General features: G+C 41.1%; 2 protein-coding genes and 1 long non-coding RNA gene across 3 annotated transcripts; 1 reads left to right on the forward strand and 2 right to left on the reverse strand.

Annotated features, from left to right (window-relative positions):
* Positions 1–553: 553 nt before the first annotated feature.
* Positions 554–10,125, reverse strand: akirin1 (akirin 1). The gene is made up of 5 exons (XM_046400576.1): positions 9,763–10,125; positions 3,522–3,668; positions 2,005–2,133; positions 1,226–1,297; positions 554–1,090 (listed from the first exon to the last, which is right to left on the reverse strand). Exons 1-5 carry the CDS (start codon positions 9,965–9,967, stop codon positions 1,080–1,082), a joined length of 564 nt encoding a protein of 187 aa, XP_046256532.1. The 5' UTR covers positions 9,968–10,125; the 3' UTR covers positions 554–1,079.
* A 154-nt stretch (positions 10,126–10,279) lies between these two features.
* Positions 10,280–12,253, forward strand: LOC124065311. Its single transcript, XR_006844383.1, has 3 exons — positions 10,280–10,444; positions 11,746–11,867; positions 12,127–12,253. It is a non-coding gene; the product is annotated as an uncharacterized LOC124065311 (long non-coding RNA).
* A 690-nt stretch (positions 12,254–12,943) lies between these two features.
* cnr2 (cannabinoid receptor 2) lies at positions 12,944–16,332 on the reverse strand. The gene is made up of 3 exons (XM_046400572.1): positions 16,177–16,332; positions 14,192–14,276; positions 12,944–14,047 (listed from the first exon to the last, which is right to left on the reverse strand). Exons 2-3 carry the CDS (start codon positions 14,253–14,255, stop codon positions 12,957–12,959), a joined length of 1,155 nt encoding a protein of 384 aa, XP_046256528.1. The 5' UTR covers positions 14,256–14,276; positions 16,177–16,332; the 3' UTR covers positions 12,944–12,956.
* Positions 16,333–20,243: the final 3,911 nt, after the last annotated feature.

Here is a 20,243-nt window from a genome sequence, read left to right on the forward strand (position 1 = left end):
ATTAAAACACAACACATTTGAAAAGTTAGTAAAGAAAATGATTATACCCTGATCTTCTTTCATATACCACTTAACGGTTTCATGAAAATTACACTGTACATTAAAAATAACATCAGACACAACAATGAGCCTGGGACACAATTCCTTTGAGCTTTATTTTTCAAAGTATCTATTACCCATATAAAGTATCTTCTGCACCTCCTGCTGCAGCTAACAGGTATTCCTACTATCTGTTAATTATATAGATTTTCTCATTTTTGGCTATAAAATGGCAGAAAATAATAGAACAAAAATTCCCCACTGCAGTCTTCTAAAATAACTGTGAGGACTTCAAATACAGCTGGTCACAAAAAAGTCCAAACCCCAACTTTAAAATGATTTTAAAACAGGAAAATGGAGGAGGCAACAGTTCACATTTTAAAAAATTATTAGATTACCAAAATATAAATTTTGTGTCAATCACCTGCGAGATTGGTTTTTCAACTTGTCAACTAACCAGATCGCACAAAACAAAACAAATCTTTGCTTCAAGAAAAACATCTCCAACAACAAATTTTAATCACAGAACTTTTATTTTTTTCAAAAGGGAGAAAAATCCACATTCTCAGGTAGAGTTGTAGGAGGGGGGAGGGCGGTGGGGCAATAAAAGTGGGACGACGTGAAAAGCAGGAGCCTTTAAATACAGCTGCTGGAAGGTTATACAGGATCATCACATGAGCCAATAAGCTTTTTTTCTACAGCGCTGGCAAGAGATTTGACACAGATCTGCTTTAGTCAGGATTTCCAGAAAGAGTATATCAACAAGAAAAAGGGCAAAAAAAGGGATGGGCTTCATACATAGTTTATCTTTCAGATTCTTCTGACTTTTGGCCAGCAGCGAAAGTTTTGAAGTAAGAAATCAACTTTTGGATTAAAAAGAGGATAAACCATGGCACCCAAGCGGTTTGAGATGGAGGGGTTTAAAAAACAAAAAACAAAAAACAAAAAAAGAAAAGGTAAGTAAAATGAAAATCAGGTGGAAGGAGGGGGGCAGTAGAAGAGCAGCCATCTTGTGAGAGGAAGCTGGGATCGATGTGAGTTCAGGACACATCTGAAACAAAGATGAGAGCTGCGGTCAGACACGGTAATAATCAGATCATCCATTCTGACTCACAAAACTGATTAGAAACACGAAACTTGGACAGAGATTTCTTTCTGGAGAAAACTGTGGTGTTGTGGTACTCACAACTAGCAGGCCGGGCTCCGTATCTTCGCATGATCTGGTCTTGTGTGAATTTCACAAAAGATTCATATTGTTCTGGAAAGATAAGAAGATGAAAGTGATGTGGGCTGTAGATTCAAACACCAGATGGGGCAGAGAACCGGGATGACATCCATACTAAGTTGTTTAATCTTTAAAACACAGTTTGTTCAAGAACAATGTGCACAGACAACCTTTTTTTTTTTTTTAAAGTTCTCTCTTTTCGACACTGAAACAACCTAACAGGAAAACCACTTGTATCTCTTCCTAGTCCTCATTTCAGTTAGCAAACACCAAAATTGTTTATGTCAGTGAACATCTGGTGAGACTGCCGACTGTCTCAGCTTGTTAAACGTCTGTTCAGTCTCCCACTGCTCCATGTGATCATCTATTGTGTCTTAAAATCCAGCCAAACTCACAATCATCCATCGTCATTTTGCAATTTAAAGCCTGTGGTAGAGCTCAGTGTTTTTTTTTCTTTTGGTTTAGAAAAGTGGCGGCTGAGCAGGCATGGTGTGCCAAAACAAAGAGAGGGTCACACCACTGCTCTCTGGAGGCATAAAGTCTAAGTGAATCATGGATGGAGCACTGTAGACATAAGTTATGATTTGAAAAGGAGGAGGCAGGATGTCTCTCATTACACAGAGACACTTTTACTGCACCTCGCTGCCTGTTAAAAACAAAAAAAGAATCATGACTCCTTGTATTAAAGTGGGGCATTTTTATAGTTTTTATTTCTGTTACATGAGAGGAATATTTGTTACCTGCAAGTTTTGTGTTAAGGATCTGTTCGTACTCCTCCCGGATCTTCTCCTCGTGGTCTTTAAGCAGCCGCTCGCACAGGTAGCTCACCTGCTTCAGTGTGAACGAGGGCTGGTCCTTCCTTGAGGCACCTGAGAAACACAAAACCCGATCAGCTACCCAAGAAAAAGAAAAATGTGCTTCTGCTGCACAGCGATGAGTCACAGAGACAGAAATGTCCTCTCTCTCCGGAAACAGGTGCTCAGCCAGGTGAAAATTTACAACATTGCCTTCCATTGTCCCTCTCCACTGCCAGCCAGCAGGGTCATGCAGCACTAATGCGGGATCCGTCTTTGAGTCTCCCCAATGTCCCCCGGAGTCAGCTTTAGCGGGATGATTCTTTGCCCGGGGGTCGTTTAAGTCTGCTATGAGCCGTTCAGACTAAAATGTTTGTAAATCACGGACGAGGATGGCACAGCGTGAAGGTTTAACGGCCGTGTCAGAGACAGAAAGAGGCCAGGTCAGTAACAGTGCAGTCAGTGTGATCTATGAGACCAGCCTGCAGAGTGACAGGGGAAAAACACCAGAGCCTGAAGGCCTGGGGCTTGGATTACGCCTTGCGTCCTGACTGCCAAATTGCTTAACGCGTCCCACTGCACCATTACTGCTGCAGCACAAACATTCAAAGACGAGCAAAAGCAAAAACTAATGTACCAACCGACTGCCAACTATTATCAGGCATAGAGATAAGACAGATATGCTGAAACAAAGCACTGCAGTCTACACACATTTCAGGTGTAGTAAGTAAAGGACTGATGTTTCAGTACATAACATGAGGACTGCCATTTTGAAGAGAAAAGAAATGTCATTATTTTCCCAGAGGATGAATGAGTTAACCACCAAAACCACCGAGAATTCACTTACAGTTTGCTTTTCTGGGATTCTGACTTTTATCTGTATGGATTTATTAGCTGGTTTACAAAGAAAATATTTTGTCATCTCCTTTTTTTTTTTTTTAGCTCTTCACATCATCACAGTAAGTGAATTATGACCCTTTTGCAGCCCATAGAAATTTCATTTATTTTTATTATCTTTATTTTTTTTTTTCCTTTTTAAACTCTGATGAAGCAGGAAAGTGTTGCTTATTAGGAGTTGCATCTGAAACATAACATTACTCTGAGATGATGAAGATAAAAGTACACTTCTCAGGAACTGGGTGGGCTGGATTTGGCACAAACAACTACAAATCTTTCATAAACTCTGATCGGGTATCTCAGTTCCTCTGTCCTTGAGATTATCTTGATGAGCAGCAGTAGCCTGTGTCTTGAGACCTGAGTCGGTCATGCAAGTCCAGCCAAGCGTCTTTTGGCAGACCTCACAGAACGAATGACCTTATCATTTGTAACTGATATTTGGGCACAGACATAAACATGGCTTACAAAGATGTAATTAATGATGATTTTTCTGCCTGAGTTGTGGTTTGAAGTAAAAGTAAAGTAAAAGTGTGTGTGTGTGTGTGGACAACAAAGGATTCTCCTACCTGGCGGAGAGCTGGGAGCGTTGAGGGAGGAACTGGGACTGGGGGCATCACTGGAGCTACAGGCCTCAGTCTGGTTGAAGGCCCCTTCCAGCTGCCGCCGCCTCTGGATCCGGCTGTACTCCTGACGGAGGTTCTGGAAGATCTGCTCTGTAGAGAGTAAATAGAAACAAGGACAAAAACTGTTGAAACCAGGACAAAACACAACCAAGAATGGCAATTCACATGTTCCCCACAACATGGGGAGATGCAACTTAGTCCAACCAAAATTCAGGGAAGCAAATAGTTTAGTGGTAAGCAGGTGAGTACACTGCATGAATAGAGAAAACTGTGACCGACTAGAGGGACCTGAGGGTATGTCCCCCGGAAGAACATTCTATCAATTTTAATGATTAAAGGCATCGATGTAGCCTATTCTTAATTGAAAATTGGCTTAAAATGTGATGGTTTAGCTACATGTTGGCTCATGAAGTTGAATGCAATCGGAATATGGAAACTGCCCAAAAGACCTCCTCATCACTAAAGCCTGCATGAGACACAAAAAGTAGTGCATCACTTTACAAAAATCACTTCCTGCTGAAAATAACAACAACAAGCACTGCAACGTCCCCACCTGTATGTATGCAGTAGTAGTTTATTATTAGATATAGATTATTGCCTATCATTCACTGAGGTCCAGCAGAGATGTGAGAAACACTCCTACTGCAGCCGTGACATAAATACACAGCTAACGTAAAAGACACTTTGTGATCTGGTGACTGTATCACTTTCACTTTTCTCCTCAAGTTTTTCATGACTTCAGCTACAGCTGGTGACAAAGCTTACAGTCAGGCTGCACCATAAATCAGTGTTACTGACTAGACTACAGCAAAGCAAAGGCCTCTCATTCTTCTGGGGCCTGTTTAGTGGCTGAACAAACGCTTGGGGTTTTTGTGGATGTCCAAAGTAAACTCATCCATGAAATACTGATGATACAGACGAGGGAAAACAGGACATTACTTGGCTAGCTTGCCTAACCCTGTGCTGCCCATGATTACCACCAGTGCTTCTAGCCTAACTGAGAGGCGTTAAGTACAACTACTGCTCAACTAAATACTAAAGAGGCACCGCCATGGCAGATTATGCCAAATGCATTTCATAATCATTTCCATTTTCCTGAAGGGTTAAAAAAAGTAAATGTACTGCAGAAGATTATCTGCAAAGTCTTACAATGTAGAAACAAGAACAAAAGGTTTGTAGTTTTTCATCCAGGAATGGGATCAAAGATGGTTTTCTTTCCAAATTGCCTGTATTGTCTGGATACATCTTGGTGTCACAATCATTTAATCTGCCCAGGCTGTAAATAAGGACAGACTGCAAAACAGAAAATGGCACCGGCAGACTCATTATCCTCATTCCATTCAAGAAAGCTCCAAAAGCCAAGATTTATGTGTTTGGCAATAACACCAGATCCACAAAAAGAGGGGATGCTGTGTAGAATGTGATTAAAACAGAATTTGATAATTAGCTAATCCTTTCTGACATATACTTAATCGAAAACATCACAAAGATATATTCAATATTCTACTTCATCGACTTCATTGATCTTTATTGCACATAAAACAGGGCATCCTCAAAAGGCTCAGTCGTTCACTAGCAAGGATGGGCTGAGGTTCACAGACACATGACTGTATAAAGGACATTACGACACGGGCTTGGGGAACACTGCAAACAACCCTCATCTCAAATGTTCCCTCGTAAGGATGAGCACCATGCCGCCCTGTGTCGAAATGGCTTAAACATGGGTCACACACATATCTAATTATAAAAGGCTAAAGTTCAAATAACCCTGGGAAAAATAAAAGGAAAAACACCATGTCCTCAACCAGTGCTGATAAACAAATGCAGAGGAGGGACTTTATCTCATGCAGCTCATACAGGGGCTGAAGACTCTACATACTGCACCTTTATCTGGGGAGCAGTGCCTCGTTTATCTGGGGTGGGGAGGGAGCTAGAGGCCATGTCGCCACTTCAGCCTGTTCATATCAGTACGCTTGTTAGGATGGTGAGCAAAGCAGGATCTTCTCTACCAAACCATGCTAACAAGGCCATACTGGTCTGTACAGAGACCCCCACCTGGCTGGCTACCATTAGGCCTTTCACTAGTAGATTGACAGTAAAAATGTTCAACAATTACCTACAATCAATGAATAATTAAATTCATTTATTAGGGACAAATGCCACATACTCAAAGTTTCCAGTTTCTCAAGTCTGAGTGTTGCTTTTTAAATTACTTTTTGCATGTACGCCTGGTAAGGGAAACAATATGAAGAATACGCCTTCAGCTTTAGGAAACAGTGATGGACAGTCAGTTTCTTACGGTTTTCTGACATTACACGGACTAAACAGTCAGTTTCTTATGGTTTTCTGACATTACACGGACTAAACAATTAATCGAATAAAGATTAAGCCGAAGTTTGATAATCACAAGCTGGAAAAACATTTTATTCAACAGATACTGAATCAAGTTAAATGTACCAGCTGGATGTTTTAATACAAAGAGGTTGCATCATGCTGCATTGAGTTTCATATAGTTGGGGGAATTTTGTACATGCAAAGAATGCAGGTGGTGTGTCTCTTCAGTGTCATTTTGTGTCTCTTGTTTTGTTATTTTTTGTGGAGTGAGGTGTCACTGCAGATCTTACCACCTCCGCTTACCAATTTCCTGGGGGAAATCCTGTATTAGAGATGTTATTGTTCAAAGTCTGTATAACGAAGAGAGAGCAAGATGCTAGCTCCACAGACAACTGAAACCGAGAGCTTTGGTTTTACTACAATCTCTGTGTAATCATTTCATTTAGTATTCATCTATATCGAACTACGGATTCAGACTCGTGGCTGAACACAGACAACAAGGGACTGCACGTCAGCATTCTCATACCCAACTGGTTGAATGTGCCACCGTGTGAATGAAAGAGGCTTAACTAAATTCATGAAAACTGACCGAGTTAAATTCAGATGTCAGACATTCACCGCTGGACGATTACTCTCCTGGGTATATCTGAGGGCTCAGAGAAAACCCTCTTCTGCTGCCCGTCACTTCCAGCTCTGCCAGCTACTAGAAGCTCAACTATGGGCGTTGCTTGGCAACAATGAACCTGCCACAACCAGGGCAAGCGATCAATCACAGAGACTTCCGGGAGCCAGGGGAACACAGTGGAGAAAGCCTCGGCTAAAAGGCTTAGGCACATGCCACACAGTGAATATGAAAGGGAGATCGGCTGGTTAGATTGGTCGTGGTGGTGGAGAGAAAACAAAGCTGACTCATTTTGTTTCACCCTCCACCACTAAAGGATTGTGGGGGGAGGTGGGTTTTAAATGTCCCAACTGCCGGGAAGTACATTATGGTGTACTGTGGGTCAGTTCAAGTTGCCCTTTTGAAGTAAAGAATTTAAGAGTGACCACTGTTAGTCTGAAAACACAAGAAATGGGATATAGCAAATTAGTACCACTAAATGACTATCAAGTTGGTTGGTGAGAAATAAATTATTTTGTGGCTTGTGACCCATGTACAAAACCCATATTAGCCCCGGAAGCTTTGATGGCCATGCAGCCTGATGCCTGAGCTATGACCTGTCAAATATTTAGGTGACATCATGTCCCAAGAAAACAACAGCCTCACCTATACCAGCTAGGAATTTTACCCAAGCCCAGGCCCTGGCTCACAGAATGAGGCAGGAGAAGAACACATTGAGTGATCCTATCCACTCTGTGAAATAATTACCTAAGGATTCTATGGCAATGTCAGATCCCGGTGTCTCGCCTGCACACACAGCTTTGCTCACCACAAGCAAACCTGAATAGCTGGAAAGCATGTGTGGGTAGAGACGGGTGGGAGGAATGACAGCTGACCTTTCGCTTAATACAAAACTGCTTTCACTTGGCAAACCACAGCAGAAAGGCAGGCTCGTAGCACCAGTCCCAGGAGGGGCCTCTTTCTGGGTGAAGGTGAGTATAATACCTTGCATCTGCACCTCATGTCTGCAGCAGACAAATCAACATTACTTCACCCGTGCAGCTGCTGTGTTGTAATTCAGCTTGTCAGACAGTCTCTAAATGAAACTGAACATAGAAGAGACCTGTTGGATTATTAACATAAAGTTCAGGCTAGATAAGCAACACCAACCCAGACGACCAGGAAAACAGATACCAATAATTTATTTTGTGTGCCAACATAAACACAGCTGCACACTCTGTAAGGGTAAGTAGGTAAAATGGCATAAAATGTCTGAGCACCAACAGAGAAAATGTTTCTTTGTATCTAGCACAAGGAACTACCCTGTACCTTCTTGGAAACAAAACATAAAATCTTTTGGCTAACCAGAACGGGGGTTATCAGGTTGGGGATGGGCAAGTTCAGATAGAAATTCAGTTTGTTACAAAGTGTGATTTCTCACATCTGCCCTGAGTAAAACCTCTTCCCAGACAAGTCATTAAAGTATCTTTCAAAAAGAAAAGAAATCCAACATCACTCAGCTGCACAGTGCATACAGCAGTGGATTGACTACCTCTACTACCAGTCTGTTGGTTATCTTGATGCACACAGGAAAAGCTACCAGAAGTGTAGCTGCAGGAAAGCTAGTGGTTCTCTTTGGACACTAGCAGAATCACTGAGATTTCTTTTGATTTTGATGATCGACCAAAGTATATTTCAATAATTTGATTTTGAATCAAAAACACGACACTCTTAACAATGAGCACAGAACTATAAGGTCCTATACAGTGGGTACCTATCATTTGACCCAGCTTTAGTTGATTATGTTATGGAAAAAGGCTAACAATCTGCGATACTGAAAAAGGAAGAAATAAGGGGATTTAAAACTCCTTGGATTAAAGCACTTTAATGGAAGAGACAAGTGGATCAACACACAGACAATGGGCAACTAAAAAAGATGCATCGCTGATAAATCATAATACTTGGTCTCCAAGCAGTTCCCTGCCAATAAAAAACTCCATGTATTTTTGACTTCTTCATAGTTAATGGAATTGTCAAAACTTAGGGCAAGATGGAAGGACATCATGCCATAAGTGTGATGGCATGACGGCATGGAAAATGAGGGCTAAGCCCACTCTTTACATTATGCTCCAGGCAGTGGATTTCTAATCACTGGGATCAACATAAAGTCAATGAATGTTAACAGCATAACTTAGCGCAGGCTGTACAACCATCTCTATTTAACATGTATTCGTATTTAACAGCCATGAGGTGATCAAATGAATTCAAAGATATCTACCAATTTTTAATTGGAATTCAAAAAGTGTAAGGATTAGACCTTAACGCTATCCTGCGACCCAATCTCACTAACTGGCACACATAATAAGGCTCACTGCATCACAGAGAAGACACCCAGGTAATTATTTCTCGTCTACTTGTGCACCCCACACCCATCCACCACTCACAGCAGAGCTTTCTGAGTCAATGGCAGAGTGAGGTACAGACATAAAGGAAATGAACAATGCCCCCCCAGGCCTGAAGAGGAAAAGAAATGGTTGTGGTGCATAATGGTAACCCCCACCTCAATGCAAGACAATCGTGGCACTGAAGCCAAGGAACATTACTCAGGCAGCTCATAATTAACAGCCTGCAATGGTGTTTCCTGCTGCTGTGATGCCATTTGTCTTCTCAGGAGAGCCAACAGGCTAGATTTTCACCTGGGTGTTAAAAGCATGAGTAGGATCTTTTGGTTGATCCTATCGGTTTTAAAATCAAGGTTAACCTGGACATATTAACAGATACAATAGCCGTGATATTCCATACTACAGCTGCAGACTGCACAGGCCACGCTGACGTGGGCTGTAACATATTGAATTTTCCTGTTGGTAGAAATACTATTCGATTTAGCTATGCAAGGAACTTTGAATTCAACTTTTTGTTAAGAAATCATATGTATGTGTGAGCTAACAATGCAACAATACAATACGCTGGCAAAACGCCACCAATGAATACCTATAGTGACACAGCCACCGCTGCTAGTGTGCGTCAACTGATTTCTTGTGATTAGTAAAACGATCTGTGTCGGTAACTTAGCGACGACGTTCCCCTTTCTGACGTTAGCCTAGCTAGGCTAACTAACGTTTAGCCTCCAACCCCCATTCTGATTCTCTCAACTAGCTAGCTAGACCATTCCACTCCACCCAAACCCCCTCCCCCATGACACCCACCCTGAAACGCAGAAAAAATGACAAATTTGTCTTAATTTCATACCTGGGGTGAGCCTGTGTTCGCCTCCAGTGGCCGGAGGAGACATCGAATGCGTTGGGCTGTCGACTGGGGGACGGAGGTTGCATCTTTGCGGGGACGGAGTGCTAGGAGTCCCCGGTAGTGGATTGCACCTTCTCCGCTTGGGAGACTGGGGACTGAGGAGGGCCTCAAACTCCATCGACCGCTTTAACGTTGCTCCACAAGCCATGTTAGCGAAACAAAACGGAAAAAAACAAGTTGGAGAGAAAACGACCCGCAAAAACTGGGGTTTAACAATCGCTGTTTATACGTTTAACGCTCCTCGGATTTCTTGAGCCTTTCTTCCTCTCCACAACAACGGATTTTCTTCTCTGAGTAGTAAGCCAAGTGCCGACCCTGCCTGCTCAATTTTTAAAACGTCACAATGGCAGATCCTACCATTACGGGAAAGAGGGGGGTTGTTAAATATTTATAACATATTATTTTATATATTTCACTTGTCTGGATTGTAATTATTATCAATACGTACTTTTTTAAAACATTAAACTTAATAAATAATGGAATCTATTGTGATTTAGTTTTCAATTTTTCGCTTTTTACCCTACGATTTCCTGCCGCCCAACCCCATTGTTGTTGTTGATTGCTCTCCGTTGAACTCAAAGTGAAGGTTCACGAGACGTCTGGTGGCGATGGTCAGGTAAATGAGGTAGATCAAAAAAATGAACTCTTTAGTGATTTAAGACTTCTCGATAGGAAGCAGATTTTATTTTGTACTTACCGCCTGTCAACAGTTAACAGACTTGACACTCTATTTTCACGTTTTATCAGCAAACTTAATACAGCGTTTGAGGATATATCATTGTTGGATATTGGCCAGGTAGATATTCTTTTACAGTAGGCCGTGCGGCTGCGTGGCTACACGGTGATGATGACCTGAGCAGCAATGCTTAATCAGAGAACTTAATCACACTGTGCACCGTGACTTAAAAGAGGAATCGCATTATTTTGTATCCACAGGATGAAAACGTTTTATTTTAAGTAGAGATTGTTTAGTTTTGAGTCATATTTTGCTTTGTTTTATTAGCTCCACACCTCTTCTTTTTGTATGACAGCAGTCACACTGTTGTCTATGGTTTTGAGTCACCCGTTGAAACTTGTACAGGAATGGATTACCGATACACTTATGTGTATGTGCTGCAGTCTGAGCTACCTGATGCTCATCTGACAGTTATTTTACATGTGTGCACACAAGAAAAGCAGGTTAGATAAAATGAACTCTGGGGATCCATGATTGGGAAAAAAATGTGATAGACTACTAGCATTCTTACCAAAATTAATAATCTTGATCACAGGAATGTTTTGACTTGTTAATGTATAATATATCACTGTAGGAGAAACTAAACCTTATGCAGTCTTCATTGTGATTTAATAAGCTTTAGCTTTATGCCCAGCCAGCACTTATTATTAATTTATAGCAGCTTGCACCTAGAGTAGTTTAGCTCATACTGCTGGGAACTATTCAACAAAATCAATTAGGGTGGCATTTTAGCATAGTTCGGAGTAGGTATGCGAATGTAACAAAACAATAATGAACAACAAACAATCATATTCTTAAATTTTCCCATTAATATGACACACAATTCTATTTTCCTCAACTACTTGTTTTTACTCATTACTTGTTTACTTGTCACATGTAGGATTCTGATGAATAAAATCCACCTATTGCCAACTTAATGATCATTCTAGAGAACCGTATTGCATTGTACTGAGAGGAGCTTCTTCTGGTCTGCGCTCATTCACATAAATGGGACCTATGAAATAATATGAAGGCCACCTCACAGTCTTTTCAACAAAAATCTTATCAGTATAACCTTTATAAAGGTAAGCCTTTACGCAGGGTTGAATTATTGGACCAGAATATAAACTGGTGATTGGGTGTATATAATCTGTTATCAGCTCAGCCCCTAGATTATTATGTATTTTCCCTCTCATTTTCTGGCATTACAGACTCCCAGTATCCAGCACGTCACCCCTGACTGCAAAGACCCGCCCAGGAGATTATCCAAAAATGAAGACACGTACAAGTCATTGCAAACACCAGACTGCCCACTTGTTTTGTCCCTTAATGAGTAAGGATGACAGATGAGTAAGATTTACTTGCAGGGTTTGTTTTTTTTTTTAAAAAAAAAAAGGCTATGCAAGAAGAATCAAAGTATGATAAAGTATTTTTTTTCATCAGTTGATATCGTGATTGAAACATGTTCTGTCTGTTATCCAATGACCTAAAATCATCAAGCATTGTGCTACTTTTGTGATTCTCTATTCTGCAGTTGCCAGTTGTGAGTATGGCGAAGAGTGTTCTAGTGTCCGTGCTTGTTCTCTTGATAGCACGTGTCCCATTTACCTCAGCACACTGCTTGGATTCATGTGGTGAACACTGTGTGGATTCCTCCCACACAGGGGGCCTTTGTGAAGTCCTGGCATTCATGTGCAGACAGGACCGGCAACCCACAAGGTCCTCTGTTCCACGGACAAATCGCCAAACATAAACAAGCACAAACTACAAATCCACCTCTCTGTCACGTGGTGAACAAATGTTAAGTCAGCACTTCGGTTCACAGGACGCTGCATGTGTGTGAGCGTTAAAGCACTGACGTGTGAGGCAGAGAGGTTAAAGGTTAGAGGTCATATGGCCGCATTACATCATCTCGCTTAAAAAATCCTAACATACGTACAGTAAAAAGTTTGCCAGGCTTAAACCAAAGACAAAGGATAATAGCTTTCTTTACACTGAAATCTGTTAGAAGCGTGTTGTTCTTCCAGTAATCAGTAAAAGTAAAAAGTACAAAAAAAGTGAAATCATACCATGTTAATCAGACTTACTCAAAGTAAAGTGTAATGGTGAAAAAGGAAAGCCTATAAGCCGTCTTTTCAGTGTAACTTGTAACTGCAAATAAAACAACATGAAGGATGGTTCCCACATTTTACACCCTTTCTTTCTGCTCTTTCTTATTACCTGTTATTTCAGTTATGTTATGTTTAATAGTCTTAACTCTTATAGCCTTTACCACAACAGCCTCTATCAAAAATGCGAGATAAGCACTAATAATATGATGCTCATAGGCATTTTGGAACTGATTCTTAATCTGCAGAGGAGTTCTCAGTGATGTCAGCCATAAACAGACTCTCTGTCTGTACAGCTACTCCGTAATTTAAACTCATTTTCTGGTGTTCAGCTGCTGATTGTTCACCACTTCTGAAACCGAGTTAAGTTGGGTGCTTCTGGTTCTGGGCATCTCATCCTCGGAGAAAGTAATGCAGTTGTTGTCTTCTGTGGAGGGTAATCCTGGGTTTAATTCCTCTGTGGATTTTTTACACCTTTGAGCCGCACAAAACCTCTGAAGCTGCTGCAGCAGAGCGACTCTTAGCTCTCGACAGCGCAGTGCGTACAGCAGTGGGTTGACTGCAGAGTTGACCAGGCAGAGGGTGCTGCAGAAGGCGAAGGCCCTCTGTTGGGTGTGGGTCAGGAGCACAGAGACATCAGCTAACATGAAGGAGAGTGCAGGAAGCCAGCAGCTCACTAGTATGAGTAGAATCAGGCCGAAGGTACGTGCCAACCTGATGTCCATCCTCATGCGAGCATGGCCCGTCCCTGCTGCTCCTTGGAGGCTGGCCATGGAGGACTCGTGGCGGTGGGCCTTCCACAGGATCAGAACATACGCCCCCAAAATGAGAGCCAGAAGCACCAGAATTATGCTGGTCCAGCAGGCAAGATAGCCATGGCTGATGTAGGGAAACAGGTTTGAGCAGGGTGGACTAAGCCCAGTGGGACAGCTCCAACCCATCAGAGGCAAGAAGGAAATGAGGATGGTGGCACTCCAGAGGATCAGCAGGCACAGCAGTGCTCGCCGGCGGGTCAGCACCACCTTATAGCTGGAAGCCTGGTGGATGCAAAGGTAACGGTCCAGAGCGGTCAGCAGTAAACTCCCCACGGAGCTGCTAAAGGCCATGGTAACACCACCCAATTTAAAGAGGTAGGCAGTGGGACCGTCACTGCGGCGAAAGAGATGAAAGTCCAGGAAGCTGGTGGTGAAGAAGCAGCTGGCGAAGACATCAGCCAGAGCGAGGCTGCCAATGAACAGATATGAAGGCCGTTGCCGCAGGGTGGCTGTGGCAGCGATTACTCCCAACACAAATGCGTTTTCCAGCAGTGTGATAGGACCTGCCAGTAAGCAGATAGAGCCAATGGCTGTCTTCTCTGCCTTCGTGAGGACCATGTAGCATTCCAGATTCTCACAAGACCTGTTACCTGGCAAAAAGTCAGGAGAAATTTTAGTGACCAAGCATACTGAAAACAGAACTACCATTATAATACTCCCCTAAAATATAACATTTGCTGAAAACAATCTTAAAGAAGCAAGGTAATGTATATATTTGAGGCTGTACACTGTACCTATTGATGATAAGATGTTCTCTTTGGCGTCTGGGGGTCCTGACGAAGTTTGAACCTCCTCCATTTCAACTATTACTGTATGGGCCTGTGTTAGATTGTAATTAGGAAAGAAAATTTAAATCTCTTATTATTTTTGGATGAAGAATTTATCTGTATCATAAGAAAAAAAACCACAAGACATCAAAACAAGTGAAGTGTACTGTTCAGCACTTTTTAAAGCATTATTACTTTTAAGCAGGCAGAATAGTCATTCACATAATTTTAACATAATTATCTGATGGCAAACCTTCACCTCAAGTTTTTTTTTTCTTTTTTTACATTAAGTGTGTGAGACAAGCAATTTCCTGTAGAGAAACAAATAAAGTAAAATATATGATGACCTTTTCTCTCTTTGTCAATATTGAACTCAATGCTTAAATGGAACATTGACATCCGTTTGGCGTGACAAAAACTCATTTAGAGGTCAGAGCAAACAAGACGATGATCATTACTGTATCTTCTAGTGCTGATATTGAAGAGATAGTCGTAAGGAGCCTGTGAGATCACAGTTTAAAGTAAGTGAAAACCGCCGCTTAATCGAGGAGCAATCAGTGTGATCCAGTAATGTCCGATGTGTTTCCTAAGCTTGTAAGATTTTGTACCTTTCAGCTGCACACAAACTAGCAGCTGCAGTTGTAAAACGTGATGGCAACTTTACAACTTTTGAATATGAACATTTATTTTTGCACGTCTCGTGATTGTGCGAGCATCTACATCTAATTCATGCTTCCACGTTCGCTGTAGTCCTACTGTAAGTGCATTCAGTTACCTGCAGAGAGGAACACAACAGCAGACTCATGTTGTTGGCCTATTATCATACAGTATTTAACAGGATGTAGACTGCCCCCTTTTGGAATTAGAGGGGATTGTATTTTAATGAGACAGGAAATCGGTGGGTGAAGGTCATCGACAATCTCCTGTAGAGTGCATCACCTGTATGCAATCAATAGATTAAACTAAGTATGGGAAGCTGATTTGATTAAAGTGAATAATGCTGTGTTTAAAGGGAGTGGCCACCTAGACTGTCTCACACGGAGAATATTTTTTCTTATACATTCATAAGAAACATAAATTAAATTGCTGTATTTTTGCTAGTGATGTTTTAGACAGCAGCTGGAAAGCACTGAGTAAATTACATTAATAATATTAAAATGGATAAAGGCATAGGCTTATACTTACTGTCGTCATGAGTAGACTTATGGGAAACCTTTTCAACCTTACAGGTTATTATGCACTTCATTTCCAGTTTCCATATCTGTTTTTCTTTACAAATATGACACAGCCTTATGAAAGCATGGAAACTATATTTGGGCAAAAGTGACGGAACTAAATTACTTTCCAGAAAGCCTCTTACTGACTTGAGGGACAATATTTCTCAATTTGACAAAGGGCCATATGGGTGCATGCGCTGTGGATATTACACCACCCCAGGCTTTCTCTTTTTTTCCCTTGAGGTGAATAATCTTGATTTACAGAGTGCTGCATTTTGATTCTTAATAACCTGTCATTCTCATAAAAATGTTTCCTCTTCCTCTTCAAGACAGCAGCAGTGGTGCACACATGCATAACAGCAAAAGCATCCATTTTGGTCACATCATTGGTGACATGCACACTGAAATGTGATGTGCCAATAACCCGTCAGTATTGCACGCTGCCACTCTGTTGCAAAATATCACAAGCCTTTTCATCACAAGTAGGGAAAAAATGAAACCATTGTGTCTTTTCATATGTATTACATCTTGTTCTGTAGCAGTAGGAAACAGAAGCATTATCAAATAGGTCAAACATAGCACATGTTCTCCACAAATCCACCTATTGAATAGAGTAGAAGCTGCTAATGAATAAGAGCAGACAACATATTTCCCCTTAAAGTTTCTAAAAACATATTAACATCACATTTACTGTGCATCACTGCCCATTAAATAAACACTAAATAAACAACTTACCTTATGTGCTCTCTGAAGAAAAGCTTTCCGTTTTAATAAGTCTGAAATATGTTGTCTGTCAGCAGCAGAGGAACCACAGCGAGACCACACAGACCCACAGATGTGACTGGTGGCTAAGTGCGCGAGTGACAGGAGAAGACAAGCAGAGAGGCTGTGATGACATGAGGGAGAGGTGGGGGTGGGGGTGGTGGGGGCAGACAGAGATGTTGATGATTATGTTCTTTTGAAGCATCATAAGCTCGAGTCTTTGACGGAGCCGAGTCACAGCAGCAAAGTCCAATTTTTATGTGTTTGTTGATAATAATAGAAGTGGAAGGAACTAGATGAAACATAGATACACAAGGTAACAGAGATCACACAGTTCTGAGCGTTGGTGTCCTTTTTGAGTGATGCCTTTCCAGTAGACTGGGTCAGGATGGACTCAGGAGAGGGGAGCACTTAAGCAGCGTGCTAGCGTGCTAGCTGTGAAAAACATAAAAAAAAAAAAACAACACCATGGAGCTTTTATCTGACAAATATGAACAAGGTGACCTTACGCTCGGCTGTGAATCCATTTCTCCAACCTGCAAAGAGGCCCTTGAGTTGAGATTATTTTGTCAAAGTGCTATTCTTAAGGTCAAGAATGAACTTTCATGCTTCAGGTTTTTAACCTTATCTGACACACATTACCCAGTCAAGGACATCTTGCCACTGAATTATTCCTAGTCGTGCATCAGCAGTGTTTCCTTCCACCTATTTTGCTAATTACTTTCCACTCATCTTCATTTTACAGACAGCGTCCAGCATCGCATATGCACACACTCTCTTCTTCGTTGTGGAAGAACACGGTTTGTGCTGTGTGTCATGACATATTATTCAAAGGTTTACAAGAAAAGTTTAACTGTTTGTCCAAAGTGGATTAGAAGAACTGACAAGACAATTCGAAAGGGTGTTTTCAATATGTTTGCTTTGCTTTGTTCATTTAAAGGTTACAAGTGTGCACAGTAGAAAAGACAATGTAATAAAACTGTTTTGTTCAATTTTTCCCCAGTCAGTTGTTTGATTTCTCTCCTTTTCGTACTTTTCTGCCAACGTGTTTACCCTGAAGTCAGGCTCTCCGTTTGAGCAACACACGCTCATTCATTTCAAGTCAGGTTTAATAAGGATATCTTGATTTTGAAATAGCCAAACATGTTTATATTGAATCTGTTGTAAGAACTGAGGTGTGGAAACCAGCACTGATTGCAAAGTCGCAATGATTTTTTTTTTTTTCTTTTATATCCCATTGCTGACTATTGCCCACTGAAGCCATAGCTAGTGGATGGGTCGGGGTGTAATATTGCTTGCAACACAACAGGGGGCAACACTAAGCAACCTTGAACCAGTGGGCATTATGAGTGACTGAGTAACCTGGGAGGCAATGTTGCAATGTTGGCAGCGGTTAAGAAGGTTGCTCAGTCTTTTAATCTTTATTCATTTTCATAGATACCAAATTGAACTCCATAAGCAGTTCCCTCATCAATTAGGGCCGTTTAATTTAGCTTCTGTCCCTCTGGTAAAAATAAAAAAAAGTACATTAGTAGTTCAATAACAATTTAATAAGGTCAGGAAATCACATACCTTAGGCATTCTAAAATGAATTGGCATCCTATTTTAGCCTTTTACTTCAGAGAAAAGTATGCTAAATAAAACAGTAATTGGGACTAACAAATATAGTGAATGTTCTGTTGAGAAAAAGGGGTCAGACAGAGATGATTTGTGAAAACTCTATATTTAGACAGCATTCAAGTAAACAAATTATGATTTTAAAAAGGGCTTGATGAGAGTCTGGTGCACTGGCTCTGTCTCCTCCTCCTCTGACCTGATAGATCCAGCAGGCCAGGAGCAAACAAATGTGATTAGGAGCAGACAGCACAGCTCCAATAAGATTTCTTCTCAGTCACTGACCAGGTGCAGCACAACAGAACACAGCACAGGATGGAATAAAGCCGGATATGTTCAGCTATCAGTTGGAATACATCACCCTGTTACACAATCCCTTTGTAGAAATCATCAAGGACACAAACATCAGAGCTTGCTTTGCTGTTTCAGACAGATTCGGCCTGAAACCATTAATCACATTTTCTCTTCTAATTTCCAGATTGCCAGACCGTCAGACAGCAGAATCAGATCACCGATATGAGGGAAAAAAAACAATAAAATTAAGAGGTCAAACAAAACTCCAATTACTTTAGATGTAATGTTTCAATCATGCTTGATTATTTACTATACTTCTAGGAAAAACATAAAAAAAAGTTGCAAAATGAAAATGAAAGGGCAATTATGCATTTAGAAATTAGAATTAGGAAAAAGTAGAAAACTGCAAATGTACATAAAATGATATAAAATTTAAAAATCTCCTCAGAGGGTATACATGTAATACTATAAATATTATATGTATGTAAGAAGAAAATGTATGAATGTAAGAGAAGAATGTCTGCCTGAGAGAAAGAACAGTGTTGTGGAAACGGAAGTCAAGTAATTTAACGCGCTGTGACTGTGATAGTTCGTGCAGGGTCATGTTCAGGTCCCGGCAGCATGAAGGGGAGGGATGAGCTGAGAGTACTGCAAACCTTAAGAAACCTTTATTGTACCCGGACACCGCCACATGTCACTATCACCGAGGCAGCGGTGTGTCACCAGGTCCTCTTTCTGCTCGGTTAAATTACTGTTTTTATTCACGGGGTCTGGGTTTAAGGCAACTTAAATAATTTAAGCAAACCAGTACGATAATTTAAGCTGTGTTTGTTTATTTCGAGGAGCAACTGAAAGGGGGACTAATTTATCCCGTGTAAGTGGTCTTTATACTTCTCCCACCACTGAAAGTTTCACAATAACACAAACTGACTATCCGATCGAGGCAGGGATACTCCAGCAACTCCTGTGTTCTGCTCAGTAAAATTACTGTTTTTGTTAATGGAGTCTGGTTGCGATTGCAAAGTATCCTGTTCTCGATCAGTGTCACCGAGGCCAAAGATTTTTCTTCATATCGATCGTTTACATGGGACAGTAAGGTCGTTCAGGCGTGAACATTTTGATTGTCACACAGTTACCTATTTATTTAGCATGATTTCCACCGGACATTTTAGCCGTTTGAGGTATTCATCTGCTGACCAACAATGCATGACCCTGACCAGTAGCCGTTCACGTACACTCTGCTAGCCCTATGCTTAACTTCCAGCTTTAGCCAGTCATACTTAACCTATGCCCCTATGTTACAAAAATTAGCCATCATAACAACACTGAAAAGCAAACGTTGTGCCGCTGTTGAACGTAACAATTAGGCATAGTTTATCGCTCTTATACTACGATTGGTGTCGAGTTCGGTTTAAAACCGCTTGCTAAACAGAACCTTATCAATAGCTTTTTCACTGGTTATAATGTGAATGTGGTGTATAGCAAGTGTGGAGTCATATTTCTCACAGTATCGATGTTCCCTGAAGGCAACGTGATTGATGAAGGTCCTCAACCTTCTTTGTTATGCTGCCACTCATGATTGAAATGAAAAATGAAAAAAAATAAGATTGGAAACTGTTAAAAAAAAAAACAAAAGAAGGTCAACCTCAAAACATGAAATCTGCAACTGAGAAAATAAGACCTGAAAGACTGAAATATATCTGAAAGTTAAAACTGAAAGAAGAGTGTAAGGGGAAAAAAGGAACCCCGGCAGCTCTGTTGTTTTGAAAATTGTTTCCATTCCACTTTCCAGAATGGCCTACTGAACATTCACTACATCTGTGACGTGTTTATACCGTAAACCTTCGCCACCAGTCAAATATGGAGATTTGTCCACCTCCTAAGGTATGTGTAACCGACAGAAAGCCTTTCAGTGACCTACTTTCCATACATAGCTGACTCTTGATCGGCACAGCCCCCCTTGCTTTGGGGAGTGTCCTACTGTGGCCTTCAGCTGTGAGCGCTGGCTGACACACTTGCATTGCACAACTCTTTTAAAGTCCAGCCACCTTAAACAAAGTAGGAAAGAAAATAACATTGACTGTGGACTTGGATATGAGTTAATCTGTCACGTTAGTGTTTTTGATTCTTTA

Source organism: Scatophagus argus, chromosome 9 (genome assembly GCF_020382885.2).
Source record: "Scatophagus argus isolate fScaArg1 chromosome 9, fScaArg1.pri, whole genome shotgun sequence".
In the NCBI taxonomy this organism is placed as follows: domain Eukaryota; kingdom Metazoa; phylum Chordata; class Actinopteri; family Scatophagidae; genus Scatophagus; species Scatophagus argus.